Here is a 24,171-nt window from a genome sequence, read left to right as displayed (position 1 = left end):
CACCTCTAGTGTTTACCTTTACTCACCTATGTATCTGGGCTCAGAGTCACATGGTTGCTTATCTTTACTCACCTATGAGGTTCACACTCACCTCTCTCTTTCCAGCATATATTCACATATAGCTATTTACCTTTATTTACCTCTGCGTACAGGATCAAAGTCTCAGCTGTGTTTTTTTTAACCTTTACTCATCTGTATATTCAAGGTCCAAGCAGAGGCGGCTCTTAGTTTATGGCGGAGAAGCGTCGCCCCCCCCCCTCCGCCCGCAGCTGCGGCAGCTACAAACCTTTGAAAGAAAAGGACAATAAACTTTGTTTATTATCCTTTTATTTTGAAGGGGTGGGGCCACAAGGGTGACAAGAAACAAGGGGGAGTGCTCAGCACTCCTCCTCACAGCACATGTATGTTTGGCTGGCCGTCTCGGGCCGGCCTAAACATACATACGCAGAAGGCTGCCTCCAGCCCAGCAGTTGCCGGGCTGGAGGGAGCCTGCACGGGCTGAGCAATGTCAGGATTGGCCGCAGAGCAGGCTGGGAGCCTGAAGCAGCAAGACGGGAGAGGAGCAACGCGGGCGCAGCGAGTAACGAGGTAAGTATTTAATTTTTTTTAATGTATTTTAATGTTTATTTTTATTTCCCATGCGATCCTGCCCCACCCCCGCACGCTGCCCCGCCAAGCACCGCAAGCCGCTCCTGGGTCCATGTCACAGCAGAATTGAACTGTACCTCCAGGCTCAGAGTCACATCTATGGCTTTTTGTCTTTACTTACCTCTGACTCAATGCTTAAAGTCACATCAGTAGATGTCCACTTGTACTCACCTGTGCATCCAGGCTGCCCAAGGTTACACCTGTTGCCTTTTACCTTTACCTGCGTATCCAGACTTGGTTTGGATCACCTGTGCATCCAGGATCACAGACATAGCAGTAATCACCTGTGTATCTATGCTCACAGTCACACCTTCACCCCTGGTCTCAGAGGTCATGGAGAGAGCAAAAGGAACAGAAAGTACACATTTTAATGTTTATATTTTGAAGTATCCACTACTTAATCTTTCTCTAGTTTCTCAGCAACAAAAAGGAGACTGTTCTGGGTCTAGCGAAAGTATTGGGGGTCAACTGCAAGATTTCACTAAGGGGAGTAAAAGAGCATGTGATGTACCTTCTATTCTTGCATTTTGGTGATGTAACACAAAGAGATGGGGAGAAGAGTGAAATTAATCTGTTTTCTCACCTGTGCTCCCCAGCGGACATACACATTGGTACCCGTTCACCAGGTCCTGACAGCTACCTCCATTCTGGCATGGCCGGGAAAGGCAGTCGTTGATGTCCAACGCGCACACCTCGCCTGTGTATCCGGGGTCACAGACGCAGGAGAAGGCTCCAATACCATCCACACAGTGCCCATGGTGGCAAGATGTGTTCAAGCAGTCATCAATGTTGTCCTGGCAAAGGTGCCCGCTAAACCCTTGGAGAGATCAGAAAAGGGAAACACTGAGTGTGGTGAGCAGCAGGGATGTTCATTTCCAGTGGTCTGCATTTGATTAAAGACAGGAGATGGATAAACTGCTTACCTGTAATCCTAATACTCTTCCAGGGGAATCCTCATCAAAGTCCTAGGCATTGAATAATCCCATTCTCCCGTTCCCATGTGTGTAAAAATATACATATATATATATATATATATATATATATATATATATATATTATGTAGTACTTAACACCCCCCACACACACATATATAACTGCAGCCTATAGACTAGTTGAAAAATGGCCCAATTAAATATAAGTTTCTTTTTAAACCACATAAATCAATACAATTTATGTTAATAATGAAAAAAACTGACCATAGAAAGCCTTCCACAAAACTTGTATTTAAAAGCAAAAGAAAAGGGAGGGAATATGAGACATTGTTAACCAATCAGCTGCCATTAAAAAGAGTAACCACAAAACCTGGCACTGTGTCTTTAAGAACTCAACAGCACTCCCTGTATTCCACAATGCCCCACGGATGCTAGGTCAGGTCATTTTTAAAGAAAGCTATGGAATCCTGCATACCGAACTCATTGAGAGCTGCAATAACTTCCATCCGGAGAGGTTGGTGGGTTTCCTATGACATTGATGAGTATTCCCCTGGAAGAGAACTAGGATTGTAGGTAAGCAATTTATACTTCTCTTCCAGGGGATCCTCATCAATAGTCATAAGCACTGAACAGAGTAGCAAGCCCATACCACAAAGTGCAGACGTAGAAGCTGATACAAGAGTATAATATAGGAAACAATCAATTTTTAAATAGATTGTTTAGATGAGGCTAAATCTGTTCTCACTGGACCATAATTAACAAACAGGTGATCCGATTTCCTGATAACTCTTGGCCTTGTCCAAGTAGAAGTTTAACACTCTCTTAATGTGCAAAGAATGTAGTGACTTTCAGCTGGACTTGAGGGGTTAGGAGAGAAAGTGCATAGAGACATATTCTGATTGATGTGAAACTCTGAGAATACCTTTGGGAGAAAACTGGGATGAGTTCTCATCATTACCCTATTGGAGTGAAACACTGTGTAAGGTACCTCTGAGCATAGGGTCTGGCTTTCAGTTATTCTACGGGCTGAAGTGATGGTAACAACGAAAGCTATTTTCCATGTAACATGTTGCAAAGAGGCTTTATGTGTTGGTTCCAATGGAGGGCCCATTGATTTGGAAAGGACAATATTAAGTTCCCTTGGAGAAGAGGGATTCCTAACTGGAGGGAACACTTTTTTAAGCTCTTCCAGAAAATCCTTCACTACTGGAATTCTGAAAAAGAGATGTCTATGAGGGAGATTTCCTATATGCTGTAATGGCTGCAAGGTGTACCCTAATTGAGGAAAACTGCAGTCCTGACTTAGCCAAATGTAGCGGGTACAGGATGACTACATTTTCTGGCAGGAAATTGGATTGTGATTATACTGTGCACACCATAAATAAAACCTATTTAATTTAAACACACAATAGACTTCTAGAGGAAGCCTATCTGAAAATGTCCATACACTTCTTATAAACCCCTAAATGCCCACATTGGAGGAATTCAGGAATCATGCTGTCAAGCTCAGGGTTGAGAGGCTGGGATGCAGTATCTGTCCCTTGACCTTGAAAAGGAAACCCTTTTGACATGTCAGCATCTTGTGGGGCCTCTCTGACAGATATAGAAAGTCAGTGAACCACCATTGGCAAGGCTACTCTGGGGCTATGAACATCGTTCTGGTTTGAGATAGCTATAACTTGAGAATCACTGTTGGAATGAGAGGAGTTGGTGGAAACGCGTAGAGAAATTTCCCTGGCCAACTTATCAAAGGGGTATTCCCCTTCAACCCTGGCTAGGAGAATCTAGACGCGTAGTCTTGGCAATTTCTGTAATTTGCACCTGTGAACAGGTCTATTTCAGGATGACCCCATTCATAAAAAATGACTTGCAATATCTCGTTGTGAAATCAGTTGTTATTGTGTTAAAAGTTTCGACTGAGAGAGTCTGCTTGAATGCCTGGCAGATGAATGGCTGTTTTTGTGAGGCTTTTGGCTAGTACCCATTTCCAAACCATCTGGGCCTTGAGAGACAGAGGGTGAGAATGAGTTCCTCCCTGTTTGTTCAGGTAAGATATAGTTGTCAGTTTGGACAAGGATGCAATTGGCTGTGATTGCTGGAAATAAAGACTTTAGAGCAAGGTGGACTGCTCTCCGTTCCAGCATGTTGATGTAGCATTGCTTCAGGGGCCTCATGTGCAACCTTGCATTTGGTACTATAAATATGCAAGAAGCAACTGACCCCAGTAAAGATGCTATCTGCCTCACAGATGTATGATGAACCTGCAGAAGATTGCAACATTTTGGTGATGGATGATAGTCTCTCCTATGAAGGATACACACATGTGTATCCAATGTGGCCCCCAGGTAGTGCAGGTTTTGTACTGGGTAATGTGTAGATTTTTGGAAATTGATCCAAAGACCCAGACTTGTGAGTCTCTCGACACAGATGGGAAAGTGCTCCTTTGTCTGTGATGGAGAGGAGCTCTTTATCAGCCAGTCGTCCAGGTAAGAATACACAAAGATTTTCTGTCTCCTTAGGAATGCTGCGACCACAACAATACATTTTAAAAATGGTCATGAGACTGACTTTAGACCAAATAAGAGTACTTAGTACTGATAGTGCGGGGATCCCACTTTGAAACGTAGAAATTTCCACTGTTTTGCAAAAATCGGGATATTGAAATATGTATCTGAAAGGTCTATCTCACACACCCAATCCCCTTGATCCAACTGCGGGTAGATTTGGTGCAGACCCAGTATTCTGAAGTTCTCTCAGCGTAAGTACTTGTTGAGTACTCAGAGGGCTAAGATGGGTCTAAATTCTTGCTTCAATCTTTTCTTTTTTACAAGAAAGTAACAAGAATAGATTCCTAATTCTATTTGTTGACATAGAACCTCCTCTAAGGCCTCTTTTTGCATTATGTTGACTTAAGACTGCAAGAGGTCTAGCGGGTATATCAGCGAAAAGTTCCTGAAGTGATGGCACGAGTCAGTCACATAAGATGCTGGAAGGCAGATGATGCAGTCTGTTTTGACCTTCTTCCTCCCAAGGTGGGGCACATGTCAAATAAAGAATGCATTTTGTTTAACAAAACCCGTACTTTTCTGTCGGGAAAAACCAGAAAAAGGCAGAAAGAGATGAAAACCATTGAATAAAAGTGTTGACACTTCTGCAAAGGTTTGATGAGAACAGCCTAAAAAGGCAGAGCTCAATGCTCCAGGATCCTGTCAGCAGGAGCCGGAAAAAAGAACTAAACCAACTGCCACCTGCTGTTCATGATGGGACACTGGTGGTTTCTAGGTTTTTAAGGGCAGCCTCTATTTTTAACTCATATAATGACAGCCCATGGGGCTACACTGTGCTGCTTTCCTTCGTCTCTACAATGCATCTAAAAAGGGTTTGTGAAAGACATTTATGCTATTTCACATAAACATCATGAAATTATATATGTATATAATTCTCCTGGCCCCTTTTTTAAGTACAAGATGAAGGATTGGACCATTGTAGCCTGATCCTGTATGCTGCATAATATTTTTCTCTCTTAAGTGACTCTGCAGGCCTTCTAGAAGAAAGGCGAACATATAAACTTAAGAAGATATATTGTGGAAAAGTGTTGCGGGATCCCCGCAGGTTGGGACTATTCAGTGCTTGTGACTATCAATGGAGATCCGCTACGAAAGAAAGCCAACTACAATAAAGTATTTTAAAACATTTCATGTATTCTACATGTTAATCTTTGTAAAGCGTATGAATTACTAACCCTTCATATTTGTGATATTTCGACCTAGCAGCCTTTAACAACTTCCATACGCTTTACGAGGCAAACAAGCATTGCTTCTCTACCATACTAGGGCTGTTTTAGCACAAAGACCTTCCTCAGCTAAAAAATGTGATTTTCCATTTGGGTCGTGTGTATGATTTGGGTTAATCTCTCCCCTTCCTCAGCAGCACTGGCCTTTCCATTATGCATGCACACTTGTTGAAGACTGAGTTATAGGACACAACAAAAGCAGACACACACACTTTAAGTCATGGGAATTGACATATAAGGAGGGCCCTCCTCAGATGGTAGCTTGGTAACTTTGTTTTCCTAAATGAATCCATAGTTTCGTTATAAGAAAGGGAATGCCCCTATAGTTCAGTGTAAGCCCTGAAGACCATTGTGATGCAGCGTCGTACTGTCCAGTGTCCTTAACCCCATTGCATAAATCTGTGTCAGAAAGTCCTATACGGTCTCTGCTTTTATACCACCCTAAACCTAGAACCATAGTTTTATGCACTGATGAGTACCTTCTAAACCTGGCTTTGTGGATTGCCCTGCAGAACAGAGTCTGGTGTCCGTGAAGCTGTTTCATGGAAGATGTAGTTGTGGTTCTGCTAAGCACAACTTCATCATTGATATGTCAGTGAGTCAGCATATTTGATTGGTAGTAGGGTTTATCAAATCCACTTGGTAGCTGGTCTGTTTTACAGCATAAGCACTGCTCGATATGTATTATGTGAACACGCTGATTGAAGGCGCCGAGTAATGTGGAGGAACCATCTGAGCCGCAGACTGCCATATCTGGGCTGTGGAAGGCAGGTGTGAGGAGTTCTCTCTAACGTGTTCTGTTGTACATTTGGATATGGAGCATTGAGAAAGTGTACACCTGAAGTGTGGGTGTGGGTGCTCTTTCATGTAGGGTGTTCTATTGGATGTTGCTTGTTAGTGATTAATGTCGTTGTGATTAGGATGATGCCAGACTTTGGCCCTCATGTATAAAAGTTCTATTTGGGGAATCAGAAATTGCAGCTAATACTGATTTGCCATTTATAATACAAAAAATGGAACATACAAAAATGCATTTGCTAGAAGTGGTCGCAAATTGTGTATCGAATCCTAATGAAGGTACTGGTACTTTGAGAACAGACCTATGTAGTTCCCAAAGGTTGGTTCTCAAAATAACGATTCGTAGTGGGCCTCAATTCAGCCTGCTTCATTAATATGCATGAGGTAGTTTGCAAATAGCGACCCACTACGATTGGCTACAATGGCAGGCATGGTGGCCTACTGGGATCAGTAGACCAACATGTATGTGCCTGCATTTAAATAAAGCCACTTGAAAATAAAAAATGCAGCCCGTTTTCCTTAAAGGAAAACAGGATGCAAAACGGAATGCATTTAAAAAAAAGAAAAATTACACAAAACCTTTTTTTTATCAGCGTGCAGTGGTTTTATGGACCACTCCCTGTAAATATAGAACATTTTTTGTGCACATTCACAAAGGGGAAGGGGTCATATGGGGTCCACTTCCCATTTGCAAATGGCTTATTACCTCCTTTGAGGAGGTGGTAAAATATTAATGTTTTACCACCGGATTTCCATTGCAAAACATTAATACACAGCTTAAAGATTCGGGCCCGATTCCCAAAGTTAAAGTTAGACCAAAAGTCTCACTTAGACCAAAAGTCTAGACTTACTACTTTTCGGTATTCACAAAGGTAAGTTAGTACTAGTAACTTTGGGCTAGATGTACAAAGGTTTTTTTATGTTGCAAAACCTATTTTGCGATTCGGTAACCTGTTATCGAATTGCAAAATAGGTTAGCGATTCGGTATTAGGAAGAGGCGTGTTAAGGGTGTCCCTTCCTAATACCAACTTGCAGTGGTATGTATGAATGTTTTGCGACTGGAATGCGTTCGCAATTTTACTATCAAATTCAACTTGGTGGTAACCCATTCGCAAGAAACTCTTTCCCTTTAGTGAATGCATGTCAAAACGTTTTTTAAGGGCAGACAGTGGTCAAACTGAAATGTTTAATTTTTCTTTTTGAAACACATCCCGTTTTCCTTTAAGGGCTGCATTTTAAAACACATGCTTTATTTAAAAGCAAACACAGGCATGGTTGTCTGCTGTCCCCAGCAGGCCACCATCCCTGTGATTTTAGAGGTTTCCAATGGGTCGCAAATTGCAACCTACCTCATGAATATTAATCAGGTAGGTCAATTGAGACCCACTGGGAATCGCAAACAGTGCAAAACACACTGTAGTACATGGCTGTTTGGCATTTCCTAACTGTGAATCGCAAAGATTCACAATTAGGAAATCGCAAAAACAAATCTACGTACATCTGGCCCCAAATTACTAGTAAACTTACTACCGGTGACTTACCGTTGTGAATACCAAAAAGCAGTAAAGTTAGACTTTTGGTCTAAGTTAGACTTTAGGTCTAACTTTATCTTTGTGAATCGGGCCCTCGCTGTCTGGAACGGACGCCCTTAACACACCCCTCTTAAATATCGAGTCTGTATTTATTTCCAAAGCCAATAAGCGATTTGGTAAGGTTCGGTCACATGTTACTCAATCGCTATGTGGGTTTGGTGCATCAAAAAATGCCAGTTTGCAGTGGGAAAGGCTCTCATTTTACGAATGGCAGCCTTACCAACAGTAAACTTGCTTGATGCCAGAGGGCCTGCACGCCATATCTGTGTTGTGTTGGGTGCATGTGTGGGTTTTGTCTAACATTTCTCTGCTGGGTGCTAGGTAGTTTAGAGTGAGATCTGTAAGGCAGTGGTAATTGTCACCTGGTTATAATCAGAGATGAGCAGCGATTGGAGGCTGGTTTGACAATTGCAAGGTTATTTCAAGGGAGGTCATTGTTTTAGGAACTAAATAATACATTTGATTAGTTTGCTTGAAAGAAATAACTTCATTTTATGGTGAATATTGCAAATCGAAATATCATGGTTTGTAAAGTAGGATCTCAGTGTGTTGGTTTGTGTGACTTTGTCACATTCTATTGAGCACGTAAGAAAGACTTCTCGGCTCCCCGGCAGACCAGCGTCAGGATGCTACGGGGCCCACTGCACATCGAAGCCATTACATGTCACGGCTTTAGGGGTAAAGAGCAAGGCGGACGTGCATGCATCACGTGCTGATACAAAGAGAATGGGTTAGGACACGGTTCGGTAAAGTCGGTCCTGTAGAGCTGGGTCCATGCCAGATTTTTAGCATATCCACATTTAGAAAAATGTAGAGTTCTGAAACATCTTTTTTCTAAATGTGGATATGCTAAAAACCTGGCATGGACCCAGCTCTCCAGGACCGACTTTGCAGAACCCTGGGTTAGGAGAAGGGGCGCATGATGGAAGGAAGATAGGGGGTTAATGAAGCAGAGAAGGATGAAAGGAGAAAGGGTGGTCGAACGATGGAAGGATGGAAGCGGGAGGGTAGGATGGGCAGAGAACAGAAGAACTGAAGAGAAAGGGAAGGCTGGGCAGAGAATGGACGGGTGGAAAGAGAATGGAAGGAAGAGATGAAAGGGAAACATGGGGGAGAATAGAAAGCTCTAAGGGGACAGAAGGATGGGCATATAATGGACGGATTGGAAGGGAAGGGTGGGTGGGTAGAGAGTGAGAGGCTAGAGGATAAAGGGAAGGCAGAGCATTGAAGGAGAGAATGAGAAGGGCAGGGTGGGCAGAGAATGTAAGAGGAAGGCAGAGCATTTAAGGAGAGAAGGAGAAGGGCAGGGTGGGCAGAGAATGTAAAGGTGGGAAGGGTGGGCAGAGAATGGAAGGATGGAGGGGTGGGAAGGGTGGGCAGAGAATGGAAGGGTGGAGGGGGTAGGGAAAGATGGGCAGAGAATGGAAGGGCGGAGTGGGAGGGAAGGGTGGACAGAGAATGGAAGGATGGAAGGGGAGGGAAGGATGGGCAGAGAATGGAAGGGTGGAAGGAGAGGGAAGGATGGGCAGAGAATGGAAGGGAGGAAGGAGAGGGAAGGATGGGCAGAGAATGGAAGGGAGGAAGGAGAGGGAAGGATGGGCAGAGAATGGAAGGGCGGAGGGGGAGGGAAGGGCGGACAGAGAATGGAAGGATGGAAGGGGAGGGAGGAGTGGGCAGAGAATGGAAGGGCGGAAGGGGAGGAAAGGATGGGCAGAGAATGGACAGACTGGAAGGGAAGAGTGGGTAGAGAGTGAGAGGCTAGAGGGGAAAGGGAAGGCAGAGCATTTAAGGAGAGAAGGAGAAGAGCAGGGTGGGCAGAGAATGGAAGTTTGGAGGGGTGGGAAGGGTGGGCAGAGAATGGAAGGATGGAGGGGTGGGAAGGGTGGTCAGAGAATGGAAGGATGGAGGGGTGGGAAGGGTGGGTAAAGAATGGAAGGATGGAGGGGTGGGAAGGGTGGGCAGAGAATGGAAGGGGTGGGAAGGGTGGGCAAAGAATGGAAGGATGGAGGTGTGGGAAGGGTAGGCGGAGAATGGAAGGATGGAGGGGTGGGAAGGATGGGCATAGAATGGAAGGATGGAAGGGTGGGAAGGGTGGTCAGAGAATGGAAGGATGGAGGGGTGGGAAGGATGGGCAGAGAATGGAAGGATGGAGGGGTGGGAAGGGTGGGCGGAGAATGGAAGGATGGAGGGGTGGGAAGGATGGGCAGAGAATGGGAGGATTGAGGGGTGGGAAGAATGGGCCGAGAATGGAGGATGGAGGGGGAAGGGCGGGCAGAGAATGGAAGGATGGAGGGGTGGGAAGGGTGGGCAGAGAATGGGAGGATGGAGGGGTGGGAAGGATGGGCAGAGAATGGGAGGATGGAGGGGTGGGAAGGATGGGCAGAGAATGGGAGGATGGAAGGGGAAGGAAGGATGAGCAGAGGATAGAAGAATAGAAAGGGAAGGGTGGGCAGAGCATGGGAGGATGGAGGGGTGGGAACGATGGGCAGAGAATGGGAGGATGGAGGGGTGGGAAGGGTGGGCAGAGAATGGGAGGATAGAGGGGTGGGAAGGATGAGCAGAGAATGGAAGGATGGAAGGGGATGGAAGTGTGGGCAGAGAATGGAAGGGTGGGCAGAGTATGGAAGGATGGAAGGGGAGGGAAGGATGGGCAGAGAATGGAAGGATGGAAGGGGATGGAAGGATGGGCAGAGAATGGAAGGATGGAAGGGGAGGGAAGGGAAGGGTGGGCAGAGAATGGAAGGGTGGAAGGGGAGGGAAGGGTGGGTAGATAATGGAAGGGGAGGGGAGGATGGGCAGAGAATGGGAGGATGGAGGGGTGGAAAGGGTGGGCAGAGAATGGAAGGGTGGAAGTGGAGGGAAGGATGGGCAGAGAATGGAAGGATGGTAGGGGAGGGAAGGGTAGGCAAAGAATTGAAGGGTGGAAGGGGAGGGAAGGATGGGCAGAGAATGGAAGGATGGAAGGGGAGGGAAGGATGGGCAGAGAATGGAAGGGTGGAAGGAGAGGGAAGGATGGGCAGAGAATGGAAGGGTAGAAGGGGAGGGAGGGGTGGGCAGAGAATGGAAGGGCGGAAGGGGAGAGTGGGTAGAGAGTGAGAGTCTAGAGGGGAAAGGGAAGGCAGAGCATTTAAGGAGAGAGGGAGAAGGGAAGGGTGGGCAGAGAATGGAAGGATGGAGGGGTGGGAAGGATGGGCAGAGAATGGAAGGATGGAGGGGAAAGGGAAGGCAGAGAATGGGAGGATGAAGGGGTGGGAAGGATGGGCAGAGATTAGAAGGATGGAGGGGAAAGGGAAGGGTGGGCAGAGAATGAAAGGATGGAGGGGTTGGAAGGATGGGTAGAGTGTAGAAGGATAGTGGAGAGTAGAAAGATGGGTGGAGGATTTAAGAATGAGTATTAAACAGAAAGATGGCGTTGGATGGGTGGAAAATAGAATGCACAGACATGGAAATGATGGGTGGGGTGTAGAACAATGGCCGGAGAGTAAAAGGATGGGTGGCACTGGAGAACCGAGGGATGCTATTAAAAGATAGGATGGGTGGAGAACCGAAGGACTGGAACTGAACGGAAGGATGGATGCTCAATATATAAGGATGGATAATAGTATACGCAGACACAGGATGCAAGAGTGGAGTGTAGACAGACACTGGACAGAGAATCAAATAATGGTGAATGGAAGGATGGGAAAATAATTGAAGATTAGACAGAGAATCAAAGGGTGAAGAGGGAATGGAAGGATAGAAGTGGAACTGTTATACTATCTGCTGTGGACAGAACCCTACTGCAGAGCCCTCGGCCATCATATGCTCAATATAAAATGGTAGAATGGGCAGAGAACAGAAGGATCAAGAATGGAAGGATAAGACTGAGTAAAAGGCTGATGGAGGATAGATATGTGGGTGGGGAATGACAGGACCAGCAGATATTGGAAGGATGAGCAAAGGATGGAATTTAGACTGTAATGGAAATGATGGGCAGAGGACGGAGTTTAGGAAGTAAGGGAAAGCGTGGGCTTGGAATGGAATTTAGGTAGTGATGGAAATGGTGGGCAGAGGACGGAATTTAGGCAGTAAGGGAAAGTGTGGGCAGACGATGGAATTTAGGCAGTAATGGAAAGGGTGGGCAGAGGATGGAATTTAGACAGTAATGGAAAAGGTGGGCATGGAACGGAATTTAGGCAGTAATGGAAAGGGTGGACAGGGAAAGGAGGGGTCTGTAGTGAAGGGGCAATCAGATAGAAAAAGGGGAAACAAAATGCATGGCGAAGAACAAAAACTGCAGGAACACTAATTTACAGAATAGTTGAAAAACACATACAAAAAAAATACAAATACAATCACAACACGTATTTTAAAACCTCATTAAGAAAGACCAGCAGAAAATAAAACAAACCCCGTTAGAACATAACATTTTTTAAGAATCTACAAATAGGTGTCATAATGTCCATTTCTTGCAGACCCAATACAGAGGCAAAATCAGATACATGTATCCTAGTACCGTACTTGAAAAGCAGGGCTATCATGGGCAAGAGTCTAGCAATGTAGAACTTCAAGGTAGAATGAAGAGTTTTGAGAACACAACAAAGAAGTTTCCTTGTAGTCACAGGATAATAGCTAACAACTAAGATAAGAGCTGGACAACCATTCAAAACAATTACCAATTCTTCTGGATGTATGCCATAAGGATAGGTTTGATCAGGTACCATAAGTAGAGGAGAGTAAGGGCCTTACTTAGAGTTTCGTGGAAAGAGTACTTCACCGCGAACATGGCAGAGTACCTTGCGAGCCTGCCTTATTTAGTGACAGGCGATCCGGTGTGTTTCTACTGGCCGTGCTCTACTCTTGGTCTACCAGGAGACATATAGACCGACAGGATCATGGACATTAGGCCATCAGTCTAAGTACATCAAGCCACCTGCCCTACTTAGGGAGGGCATTATGGTGTACATTTGTCCTGCTCAGGATCACCAGGGAAAGCCTGGTGGACCCAAAGAGACAAACACAGAAATTACCCCTACACACTGGGATAACAATTCCAGTTTGTCGGGGATATTTAATTTCTGTTTCTCAAAAATAAACTCTTGCTTTGGGATTTTTTTTATGAAAACTAAACTCTATACTATGTAGGCGCGTTGAAAATAGCACCTGTACAGCGGAGCTAGAGTGTCTTCATTGGAGCCACAGTGGCTGTTCTAAAGGCACTGAGAACTCTGGCCTGATTTAGATCAGTGTCGGGTTACTCCATCACAAACGTGACAGATACATTGCCCGCGGTATAACGAGTGCCATAGGATATAATACACTTGTAATACGACAGACAGGATATCTGTCACGTTTGTAACAAAATATCCCATCCACCAATGTTTAAGGGCCTGATTTTAGATCTTGGCGGAGGGGTTACTACGTCACAACGGTGACGGATATCCTGTCTTCCGAAATCTAAATCCCATCATATCCAATGGGATTTAGATGATGGCTGGCGGGATATCTGTCACCGTTGTCATGGAGTAACCCCTACACCAAGATCTAAATCAGGACCTAAATCTGGCCTGGTGCAGAACTCTAAATACGTTGGGTTGTAGCTCACATGGGACTGGAGTACAGATGGGCAGGGTCTGAATAAGGCCCTATATGTCCTCAAGTCCCTCACTACTTAGAGTAGTTTTAGATGTACATTCCCAATCTGGTTTCCAGTTTAGGTTACCCATGAAAAATACTCCCAGGTACTTGTGTTGCTTGACAAGTGCATGATGATGAAAAGAGAACACATTTTTTATTACAAATGGGAGACGCGGGGTGGATGCTAGAAGGGTGCTGGGTGGACATAGAAATGATGCAGGGCAGGTGAGGCCAGTTAAGGAAGCAGAAGGAAAGTTTCATCACTTACCTTCAGAACAGTTGCAGGTGAATGTGCCCACCCCGTCTATACACTGCCCTCCATTCAGGCAGGGCGTGCTGCTGCACTCATCAATATTATTCTCACAAAGGGAGCCATTGAATCCTGAGAGAAAGAAACACAAAGTGTCAGAAACCAAAGGAGTTCAGGGACCAGGTGAGTGAGCATCCAGGTGAGAATGGCATCATCTGCTCATCTCCCCACAAGGATTGCATCTAGTCTAAGCCTACTCTCCTCCTGCACATACCCCTGCTTTACTCTCTCATCAGACCACCCTAATCTGCCTCCTATTGTTGTGCCAAAGCTGTTTTACAATTATACCAAAACAGCCATACTTGAAAGCAAGTCATTTCAATTGTAGTCTTTATAAGAATTGTACCGAACTAAGACCCAAGCCAATCCTATAAAAAAAGCCAGACACCTAGGACTCATCCTGGACGACAAACTCACCATGGCACCTTGGGGAAATGCTGTCACAAGATCTTCAAATGGCTACCCCAAACCACCAGACGCACCTTCACACAAGCCCTCATCACGAGCAGGCTGAACTATGGCAACACACTTTACACCTGAATCCCAACCCACCTCACACAGAGACTACAGGCCAGACTCATCCTCCATCTCCTTTGCAGCACCCACATCTCACCTCTCCTCAATAAGCTTCACTGGCTCCCCATCCAGAAACGCTGCCAATTCAAGCTGCTCACCCACTCATTCATGGCCCTCTACAACATTCGATATGCCTACCTCAACCACCACCTACACTTATCCCAACCCACCAGGCAACTACGATCTATGTCTCTTTCTCTCTCGCACATATCCCACGAACCCACAGAAGCAGAGATGGAGGTCATTCTTTTTCCCACATCGCAGCCAAGACCTGGAACGACCTCCCCAAACACATCAGGACCTCTTCTTCACCACTAGATTTTCACAAGAAGCTGAAGATCTGGCTATTAATCTAACTCTACAGATCTCTTTTTGTTGACTCACAACCACTCTCGCTCGACCTACACACTTGCTCAAGCGCCTGGATACCTTCACGGGTGACAAGTGCGCTCAGCTAATAGACTTAACATAACTTAACATACAGAAATGTCAAAAGAAGTTCTCTCACAGGCTACAATGGAAATGAAATGACTAATACAAAGGGAAAGTATGCTCGGGTCATCAGCAATTTAAATTTGTAGGACTGTACAAAACAAACATAGGAATCTCACTATATTGCAAGGTGAATGCCTAGCAATAAAATAAAAACATGGGAGAGAAAATGTAAAACTCTAGTCAGTCAAGAGAATAGGAAAGTAAGGAAAGGGATATAGTCCAGTAATGTAGAATACCATATAGCCTTAAGAACATATAGAAGGAAAATTAAAGCTGAGAATGGCAATGGGAGAAGACACCTTTAATGTCCTTCTTGTGATGGCCTCTCACTTTCACCACCTCTTCTCAGGTCTCATTCCTTAAGCCTCTTACAATCTCATTCATCTGTATCTCCTTTGCATTCTCTGTTTCAGGTCACCATCTTCCCTTTATAATCTCCTCTGTCTAATCTAATTGCAACCTCCATCTTCCTTCTTCTCAACTTGCTTCACTTTAGTGCCTCCTTTTATAACCTTTATATCTTATCCTGCTCCCCCTCCCCACCCTTCAGGGCCTTCCATGTTTCTCCCTCGCCCTCTTCCTTTGCAGTCTCATTCCTCTTCTTCTGTGACCTTTCAGAACTTCACTTATCTTGCCTTTTCATAATTACCTTTCTCTGGTATTCCTCTGTTTGGGAGCTTCCAGGACTTTGCATGCTAAGGTTCCATCATGGTTTCTGGGGGTTTGCTCAACAAGGCTGCAGTTTAAGTAAGACTTGGTTGTGGTTTTGCCCGGCTTGGAATTCAGACTTATGTTTAGAATTCAAGGCTATATTTAATTTTTGGCCCAACACTTTTTTGTTGCTTCGTGCAACATTACAAAGCATACTAAGGTCTTAAATGCCCATTAGGGTTGGGTAGTACATGAGCGTCTTTCAAAAATTGTCAGATGCCTCATTAGCCCAACCACTGTTTCTGCCACCTCATTTGGAGGTCAGGGAACACTGTGTTTGAAGCAAAGGTGCCTCCCCCACCCCAATTGGTTAGCGGCTGGCCCCCTCAAGCCTAGCAGTGGTACTTCGTGTTCTCAGAATACTTTGTGTTACTGTTCTGGGGAGGAGTCCTGTGGCGGCAGGTAGCACCAATCCCTAGAGCATTGGCTCTCACAGACAGACTCATTTCCTATGGCTTTAGAGCATCTATGCAGCTGAGCTATCAATGTGAACAGACATTTACGTTGCCTTATTGATACTCAAGCCTCTCTAGTTGGTCCTCCCATAATCTTTTTGCCACTTTCTACAGTTTCATCTGCTTTTATTAGATTTTCCCATCTCTCCCCTGTTGCCCATTATTCCTCTTTCCACCCAGGCCTCTTTCTGCTTCTGATTATGCTTTTTGCCATGTTCATCCATCCACCCCGATGACTTACCTGGTTGACACTCACAGTCAACCCTGTTTGGGCGATCGGTGATAATGGTCCATTCATTAACAAGTAATGGCATTAAGCACTCTCCTGTGTGAGTTTGTGACTTTACAGACTTTTAAATTGCATTGTCTGTGCTTTTCGTTCATCTCATTAAGTCAACGGCACTTGTAAACTAATCTTCCATGATAATCTGTACCAGCTTTTAGTCTTTTACTGGTGGTGTTGGATGCGACCTGTAAATGTTTCCATAGGGCTGGAGATTATTGACCAGGGCCAGTGGCATTTGTACTGACTGTTCTTGCTGTTCCTATTTACCATAACCGGACTCCTCATCATCATATTATACTGGTTGTGAACCTTAAGTATAATATCTATCTACATAATATTGGACTTTCTCCTCATCATCATCCTCCTGGCACGCCACATGAAGCTCAGAGGGACTATGCCTATCTTAGAGGGGCCTTTATCCTCTGTCTCACTGCCATCCAATAAATGGACAGGTCGGAAATGTAAAACCTTACTTGGCGACATATCGGCAGGCAATATTGTTTCTGTAGGGGATTTTTCTTTTATAGAAATGATTAATACAGGCATCAGTGATGTCAATGGTATGGGCGTCTACAATGCCATTGTTGCCAACGCATCAACGGGGTTTGTTTTGGAGGTGCTGTAGTTGACGGGGCTCTCGTTGGCATTCTCTTCGTCAACAGGGCTCTCGGTGTTGTCATCATTGAAGGTGCTCTCGTGATAGAGACATTGGCAGCGATGAAATCGTTGACAATGTTTTTTAGAAATTCTTCTCAGAAAAGGTTCTATCTGAGCCTACAACCTCTATCTCTGAAGAAATCTACACAGAAAAAGTGTTCCAAATCCCTTCTGAGGAGATTTTCTCTTTTTGGAATCATGTGGACGTTCCTCTGATTTTTTGGAATATCCTGAGGACCCATGATGGGTCTTCTTCAAAGCCTTTTTAGGTGGCCTTGAAGGCACGCTCTCATACGACCTATCCCTCTTATGGAGGAATTACCACTGACCTCCTCAGATATAGGGTTTTCTTTGGATTTCAATTTCTGCAGCCAAATCAGTAATCTTCTGTCTCTGTCTTTCAGAGTTTTTTAAAAAAACGTGCGACATACCTTACTGTTTTAACTTTATGTTCAGGATGATGACAGTAGAGGCACTCTTTGTGGGGATCCTCTGAGTGCAGTCTTTTTGCCACATGTCACACAGGGCCCAAACAGTCCTTTTTCAGTTGGTTCTGTCATTGTTGAGTAGTGACAATATAAAAAAGCAGATATAAATCTTGACCTGAAGAGAATTCTTCTTGAATGTAGAGCAAACTGTAGAAAACCGAGCAGAGCTCAGGGAGACTCCCATCACACGACGTGCAGTAGAAAATATGAGGTACTAAAGCCTCCATGGTGAGAGTTCTAATTGTCTGATTGGCTGGACTTTGGGTCTTATTAAATGATGGAGATAACTTATTACAGTGATTGGTTTTTTTTAAATGTATTCCTGTGTAGGTTTTTGACTACTGCTTTTTATGGAATTGTGGGGCACCCACTTTGATGACGGGGAATGATTCAAGCATGTGAATCTATGATGCTGAGATCGGATTGGCTGCCACAACTTTAACCTGGAAGTGGTGGCAGCCATCTTGAGACTCAGCCTGAATCCCAAGAAAAACACCAAGAAAAACACCAAGAAAACCAAAAGGCCGCAGGAATACCCTGACGCCCTAGGCCTGGCGGCTGGGTTCCACAGGGGGCAAAAAACTGTTTTCTTAAAGATTTCAGCAAATTCATGGAGGATCCACAGCAAAATAAAAAAATAAAATAAGTGCAGTCTCCTTCGCTTGTTTTTTTTGCCCCTTCCCAGGTGGACCAGGTCCCGGGGGGGGTTTTAAATATATATGTGGAGAAGGGGGTACTGTGTCCCCCCTTTCCCAGGCCAATTTCGGCGCTATCCCCTGGGGTCCAGTCAATATTAAAAAAGGGCAGGATGCACGCGACCCCCTCCACAGGGAGATTTCGGCCCCGGGGACCCTATCACCCGGAGCCTGGCCATAGTTAAGAAGGGGGAGGAGGACATGCAGCCCTCCTCCCTGAGAACCCCATCACCCTGGGTCTGGCAGTAGTTAGAGGTGGGAGGGTGGGGTCGTGGGCCCCACTTTCGGAACCTTTAATGGCTCTGGGGACACCATTCCCAGGACCGGCTCCTGCTATGTCCTGGCGTGCACACCTGGGAGACAGTGGTTTTCCTCACACTGGTGCAGGCGATGAAAACTGCATTTGCTCTCGCTTGGCAGGAGCAATTTCAAAGCTCCTGCCAAGCAAACACGAAAGCCGCTCCCACCTGCAGAAGCTTTAAAAATGCTCCCACCAGCTGAGGGCAGACTTCAGATCTGTTTCCCTGCCCACAGTGATGCGGGCAGGGAAACAGATCTAAATATTATTCCCACCTGCAGGGAGCAGCATTTTTAGTTGCTTCGTTTGGGTTGGAGCAATGCCGGCTCATGCTCGATGCGGGGAGCAGACAGGGGCCGCGGGTGCTTGGGCCGCTGTGGCTCCCAACAAGGATATGGTGGGTCTCCTGTGTGGGCACCAGGGCACCCACCCTTTGCTGCGGGGCCCCGGGGGATTGGGTCCCTGAGGTTGAAATCGGCCCAGTGAGGGGGGCTGCGGGTTTCCGCTCTGCCCCTTTAGAAATTGGCCAGGCCTAGGACGACGGGGTCCCTGGAGCCGATATTATCCCCTGGAGGGTGGCTGCGCGGCCCCCCTCCCACTTTAGTAATTGGCCAGGCCCTGGGGAATAGAGCCTTTCAGGACTGAAATCAGCCTGGGAGGGAGACCCCGTCCCACCCCACATTTCTATAAAGCCCGGCCAGGGGGATGTGGTCCCCAGGGCCGAAATCAGCCTCGAAAAGGGGGCTGCATTTCCCCCCCCCTGTAAACCTAACGGTGGGCTGCGGGGAATGAGATCCTCAAGGCCAAAATCAGTCTAAGGAGGAGGGCCATGTACCCCCGCCCCCTAAAACATTATGCCGGGCCCTGGGCGATGTGGTCCTGAGGCCAAAATTGGCCCAGGGAGGGGGACATGTACCACCCTCCCCCACAAAATGTGCCGGGCTCCAGTGGATGGGGTCCCTGGAGTCAGAATCAACCCAGGGGGGGGGGCCTGTACCCCCTTCCCCTGAAGAATGTACTAAGCCCCAGGGGATAGAGTTCCCGGGACCAAAAACGGTCCAGGGAGGGGGCATGCGTGTTGGCCACAGGGAGGCCGTGCGCGCCGCAGGGTTGGCTGCAGGATTAATGTATGGTAATTCAATATTCCTTACGTTTAAAAAAAACAAACTAAAATGTCACTGAAAAAACAAAGGTTACAGGGACATTATAGTTAGGTTCAGATTTTACACACACAAAGCCATAGAAACTCACCAGTTGTAGTGACAGTTAACTCAAGTAACTATAACGTGTGCCCTAAGGTAACTATTACTCACGTCATCGCCAAGGCGCTGCTAATTACCCCACATATTACATCACTCACAAAATCTTCTATCACATCACTGATGTCACTGCAACACGGCAACATTTTCTGAATGGCGGGGACGCGAGAAGAGGGAGGAAAGACAACATGGCAAGGGATGAAGATCAAAGTATGGAAAATGTCAGACAGCTCCTCATCATCCTGTACTAAAGGTTGGTTCAGCTAGTGTCCCCTCCCCCGAGCTCACCTGGCACGCACAGACACTGGAAGTGCCCCAGGAGGTCCAGGCAGGAGGCCCCATTGGCACAGGGCTGGGGCTTGCACTCATTGATGTCCATCTCGCAGCGTGCTCCAGAGAAGCCCTTCTTACAGCGGCACAGGAAGGAGCCCGGGGTGTTCTCACAGCTGCCATTGTGTTCGCAAGGGTTGGCACCTGTTGCAGAAGATGATGAGAGAAGCAGAAAATAAGCATGCTAATGAATCACGACAGTGGTGGCTCAATCATTCAACAGGTGCAACCAGGGCTAGCTTTAGTGTTGGTGTGTACCCCTCTCCAACCCCCAATGACCTCCTCCTTCACGGATTCCCTCACTACCACCCTCCAAAGGTGCCACTCATCTCTTCTTGACCCCTCTTACATTTATTTATTTTATATCACTAATCATCCCAGCGTAGCATGTTCAATCACTTTATATCACCAGCATATTATACAGAGACATTGAGTCACATAAGTGTGTAAATCAATGCATAGGAACTGTTACTTAAGACAATGAGAACTACAAGATGTAGGAGCCACACGTTATTCATAGCAATAGGCATTATGGGGGTTATTACAACTTTGGAGGAGATGTTAATCCATCCCAAAAGTGACGGTAAAGTGACGGATATACCACCAGCCGTATTACGAGTCCATTATATCCTATGGAACTCGTAATACGGCTGGTGGTATATTCGTCACTTTACCGTCACTTTTGGGACGGATTAACACCTCCTCCAAAGTTGTAATAACCCCCTATATGTTAACAACAGTTGGTCTAGAGAAACAAAGGGGCAGATTAAGTTTTCACCCAGTGTAGTAACCAAAGTTCCTGTGCCACTTTCCATTAAAAGGCAAGATTAAAACATCACTATATACATATAGCGCTATTGCTCACGCCTCTAATGTTGGCATACCTTAGAATGCCTTCTACGAAGGCACTCGCCTTTGCACCATGGTGCAAGGGTTAATGCGTGATGTCAAGCATAGGTTTTATAGTGGAAGGGTACCCTTCTGGCACGAAAGTCTGCGCTTTAATACTTTACCACTTTGTATATGTGCTGTACAGTGCAGCACACATGCAAAGTTGAAAAGGTTTCGAGAAAATAAACCTTTTCTTCAACTTTATTTATGCCTGACACATGCAGGCGTAATTTGTTTATGCAATTCCCTTTCTACCAAAGTAAGTAGATAGAGATTAGCATCAAAATCCAAGGGTGGGGGCAAAACAACACCCATGTACAACCCATGGTAAGCCTTCTTTACCCAAAGTAGTGCATAATGCTTTATGTGTTACTTTAGGTCTGACTTCCAACTCAGTTCAGGATTTGTGCTGTAAAGTAAACCCTAAAACATCACTTTGCATGAAGTTTGTGTCACTTTTATGATACAATCCAGGTGCAAAGTATTTGTAAATCACCCCATAAACTCAGGATTTGAAACATAACACAATGATCGGGGTGCCATATTGATTAAAGTGTATTGCTACACAAAAGTACCTTAGAGTACTGCCCAAAAGAACCTTTTTTTAGCAATCTGAGAATAATGAAGGATTGAGGAAAAAACAATAAGGCTCTAAACTTATGCTTGACATTTGCATGCACCGCTTTGATGCCAATTCATAGCTCAATATATTATGTTAGAAGGACTGCAATTTATGAACTCCAAGTAACAAAAGGACTGTTTAACAAAAGCAGTAATCCACTCAGCTGTCTACAGAGAATCAAATCTGTGATCTGCATGTTACAGATTGTGCTTTGCAGCAGAAACCTTTCTATGGTACTTTATCATGAGTCAAAACCGTGACTAGACAAATCACTGATGTCTCCACCAAGTGCATTAAAAACAGAGTTATCATGCTATTGTTATTATCCCCTGAAAAATTCCAGACACACAAAGATCTCTGCAGGCTGCTCTTATCTCCCCTTAGCCAGTCATGCAAAGGCGCCCCCTCAAGCATGGTGCCAGGTGCAGCAGCACTGCTCGCATGCGTTCAAAACCTTTTAAATATAGTAGTCTACAGTCCTGGACAGGATTGCCTCCACAGACATAATCAGCCCAACCTTTAATTTGATATTGCCTGTTGAGCTCAGCTTTTGTTGTCAACAGTACAAGACTGAAACAATCATAGGTAAAGTGTTTTACAGCGTGGCTACTGTTCAGCATGACTAAATGTTAATGGGGTAGAGGAGAGTGGAGTGGAGTGTTGCAGAGTGGAGTAGAGTGTCATGTAGTGGTGTGTAGTGGAGTGCTGTGGACTGGTGTAGGGTGGAGTGGAGTATTGTGGACTGTCATAGAGAGGAATGTCGTAGACTGGAGTGTTGTGGAGTATAGCGGAGTGTGGTGGAGTGTTGTGGTGTGGAGTAGCGTCAATTGTAATGGAGTGTGGTGGAGTGTTGTGGAGTGCTGTAGAGTGCTGTAGAGTGGAGTTGTGTAGAGTAGTAGAGTGGAGGTGCATAGAGTGGACTGGAGTGTCATTGAACGGCGTAGACAGAGTGGACTAGACTGTCGTAGAGTGGAGTAGAGTGTCATAGATTAGTGCGACAGAGTGGAGTACAGTGTTGTGGAGTCAAGTGGTGTAGCGTGGAATCTCGTAGAATGGAGTGAAGTGGCTTGGAGTGTAATATACTGGAGTGGCATAGAATGTCTTACAGTGTCACATAGTGGAGTGACACAGCATTTCATTGAGTGGCATAGAATGGAATGATAGAGTGTCACATGAGTCGAATGTCATAGGGTGACGTACAGTGGAGAGTGTCATAGAGTGAAGTGGCGTAGTGTGTCATGGAGTGGAGTGGCAGAGAATGTCGAAGAGTGGAGTGTTGTAGAGTGTTTTAGAGTGGAGTGGCATAGAGTGGCACGGAGGGGAATGGAGTAGAGCGTCATAGAGTGGAGCGTAGTTGTGTGGAGTGTCATAGTGGGGAGTGTCATAGACTGGAGTGTCGTAGAGTGGAGTAGAGTAGAGTGTTGTAGAGTGGAGTTGATATAATGACACAGAGTAGAATGGAGTAGAATGGAGTGATACAGAGTGAAATAAACATGAGTAGAGTGGCCTAGAATACAGCAGAGAAGAGTGGCATAAAGTGGAGTAGAATAGACTGGCATAGAGTGGCGCAGAATGGAGTGGCGTAGAGTGGAGTAAAGTGGAGTAGAGTGAGGTACAATAGAGAAGAGTGGCATAGAGTAGAGTAGCGTGACGAAGGGTGTTGTAGAGTAGAGTTGAGTGTCACAGAGTGGAGTGGCATGGAGTAGAATGTCATAGATTGGAGAGGTAAAGAGTGGAGTGTTGTAGAGTGGAGTGGCATGGAGTGAGGAAGAGTGGAGTAGCATAAAGTGGCACAGAGTAGAGCAGAGTGGCATTGATTGGAGTGGAGTAGTGTCAGAGTGGATTGTAGAAGTGTGGAGTGTGGTAGTGTGGAGTGTCATAAAGTGAAATGTCATAGAGTGGATTGGTGTGGAGTGTCAGAGTGGAATGGAGTAGAGTGTCTGAGTGCAGAGGTGTAGAGTTGAGTGGCATAGTGTGGCGTACAGAGGAGAGTGTTGCAGAGTAAAGTGGTGTACAGTGTCATGGAGTGGAGTGGCATGGAGTGTTGTACATGAAGTGGGTAGAGTATTGTAGAGTGCAGTGGCGTAGAATGGTGCGGAGTATCATAGAGTGGAATGGAGCAGAGTATCATAGAGAGGAGTGTAGTAGTGTGAAGTGTTGAGGAGTGGAGTAGAGTGTTGTAGAGTGGAGTGGCGCAGAGCATCATACAGTGTCATATAGTGGAATGGAGATGGGTGACAGTGGAGGGGCATAGAGGGGAGTGGCATAGAGTGGAGTAGAGTAGAGTGGCTTACAGTACAGTAGAGTGGCGTAGAGTGGCATAGAATGGTGTGGCATGGAGTGTTGTAAAGTGGCAAAAAGTATCCTAAAGTAGAGTAGAGTGAAGTAGTGGAGCAGAGTGAGGCACAGTGGAGTAGAGTGACGTAGAGTAGAATGGGGTACCATAGAGTTGCATGGCATAGAGTGGTGTGGAATAGAGTGGAAAAGAGTGGAGTGTCGTAGAGTGGAGTGGCCTAGAGTGAAGTGGCATAGAGTGGAATGGCTTAAAGCAGAGTAAAGTGGAGTAGAGTGGTATAGAATGGAGTATCGTAGAGTGGCATAGAGGAGAGCAGAGTGTAGCAGTGTGGAGTAGAGTGTCGAAAAGTGGAGGGGCATGGAGTAGAGTGTCACAGAGTGGAGTAAAGATGAGTAGAGTGGCTTAGAGTGGATTGGCCTAGA

The 24,171-nt window shown here is 45.7% G+C and overlaps 1 protein-coding gene across 1 annotated transcript in view; it reads right to left on the bottom strand.

Annotated features, from left to right (window-relative positions):
• Positions 1–24,171, bottom strand: part of NOTCH4 (notch receptor 4) — a 264,289-nt gene that overhangs the window by 136,855 nt on the left and 103,263 nt on the right. Inside the window, exons 8-10 of the mRNA XM_069237252.1 lie at positions 19,899–20,084; positions 13,649–13,762; positions 1,232–1,465 (exon numbers count right to left, since the gene is read on the bottom strand). Coding sequence (XP_069093353.1) covers positions 1,232–1,465; positions 13,649–13,762; positions 19,899–20,084 — 534 coding nt within the window. The remainder of the gene's footprint in view (positions 1–1,231; positions 1,466–13,648; positions 13,763–19,898; positions 20,085–24,171) is intronic.

This window comes from Pleurodeles waltl, chromosome 6 (assembly GCF_031143425.1).
Source record: "Pleurodeles waltl isolate 20211129_DDA chromosome 6, aPleWal1.hap1.20221129, whole genome shotgun sequence".
Taxonomy (NCBI): domain Eukaryota; kingdom Metazoa; phylum Chordata; class Amphibia; order Caudata; family Salamandridae; genus Pleurodeles; species Pleurodeles waltl.
The sequence above is the reverse complement of the archived record's forward strand: the minus strand, read 5'-3'. Positions and strand labels throughout refer to the sequence as shown.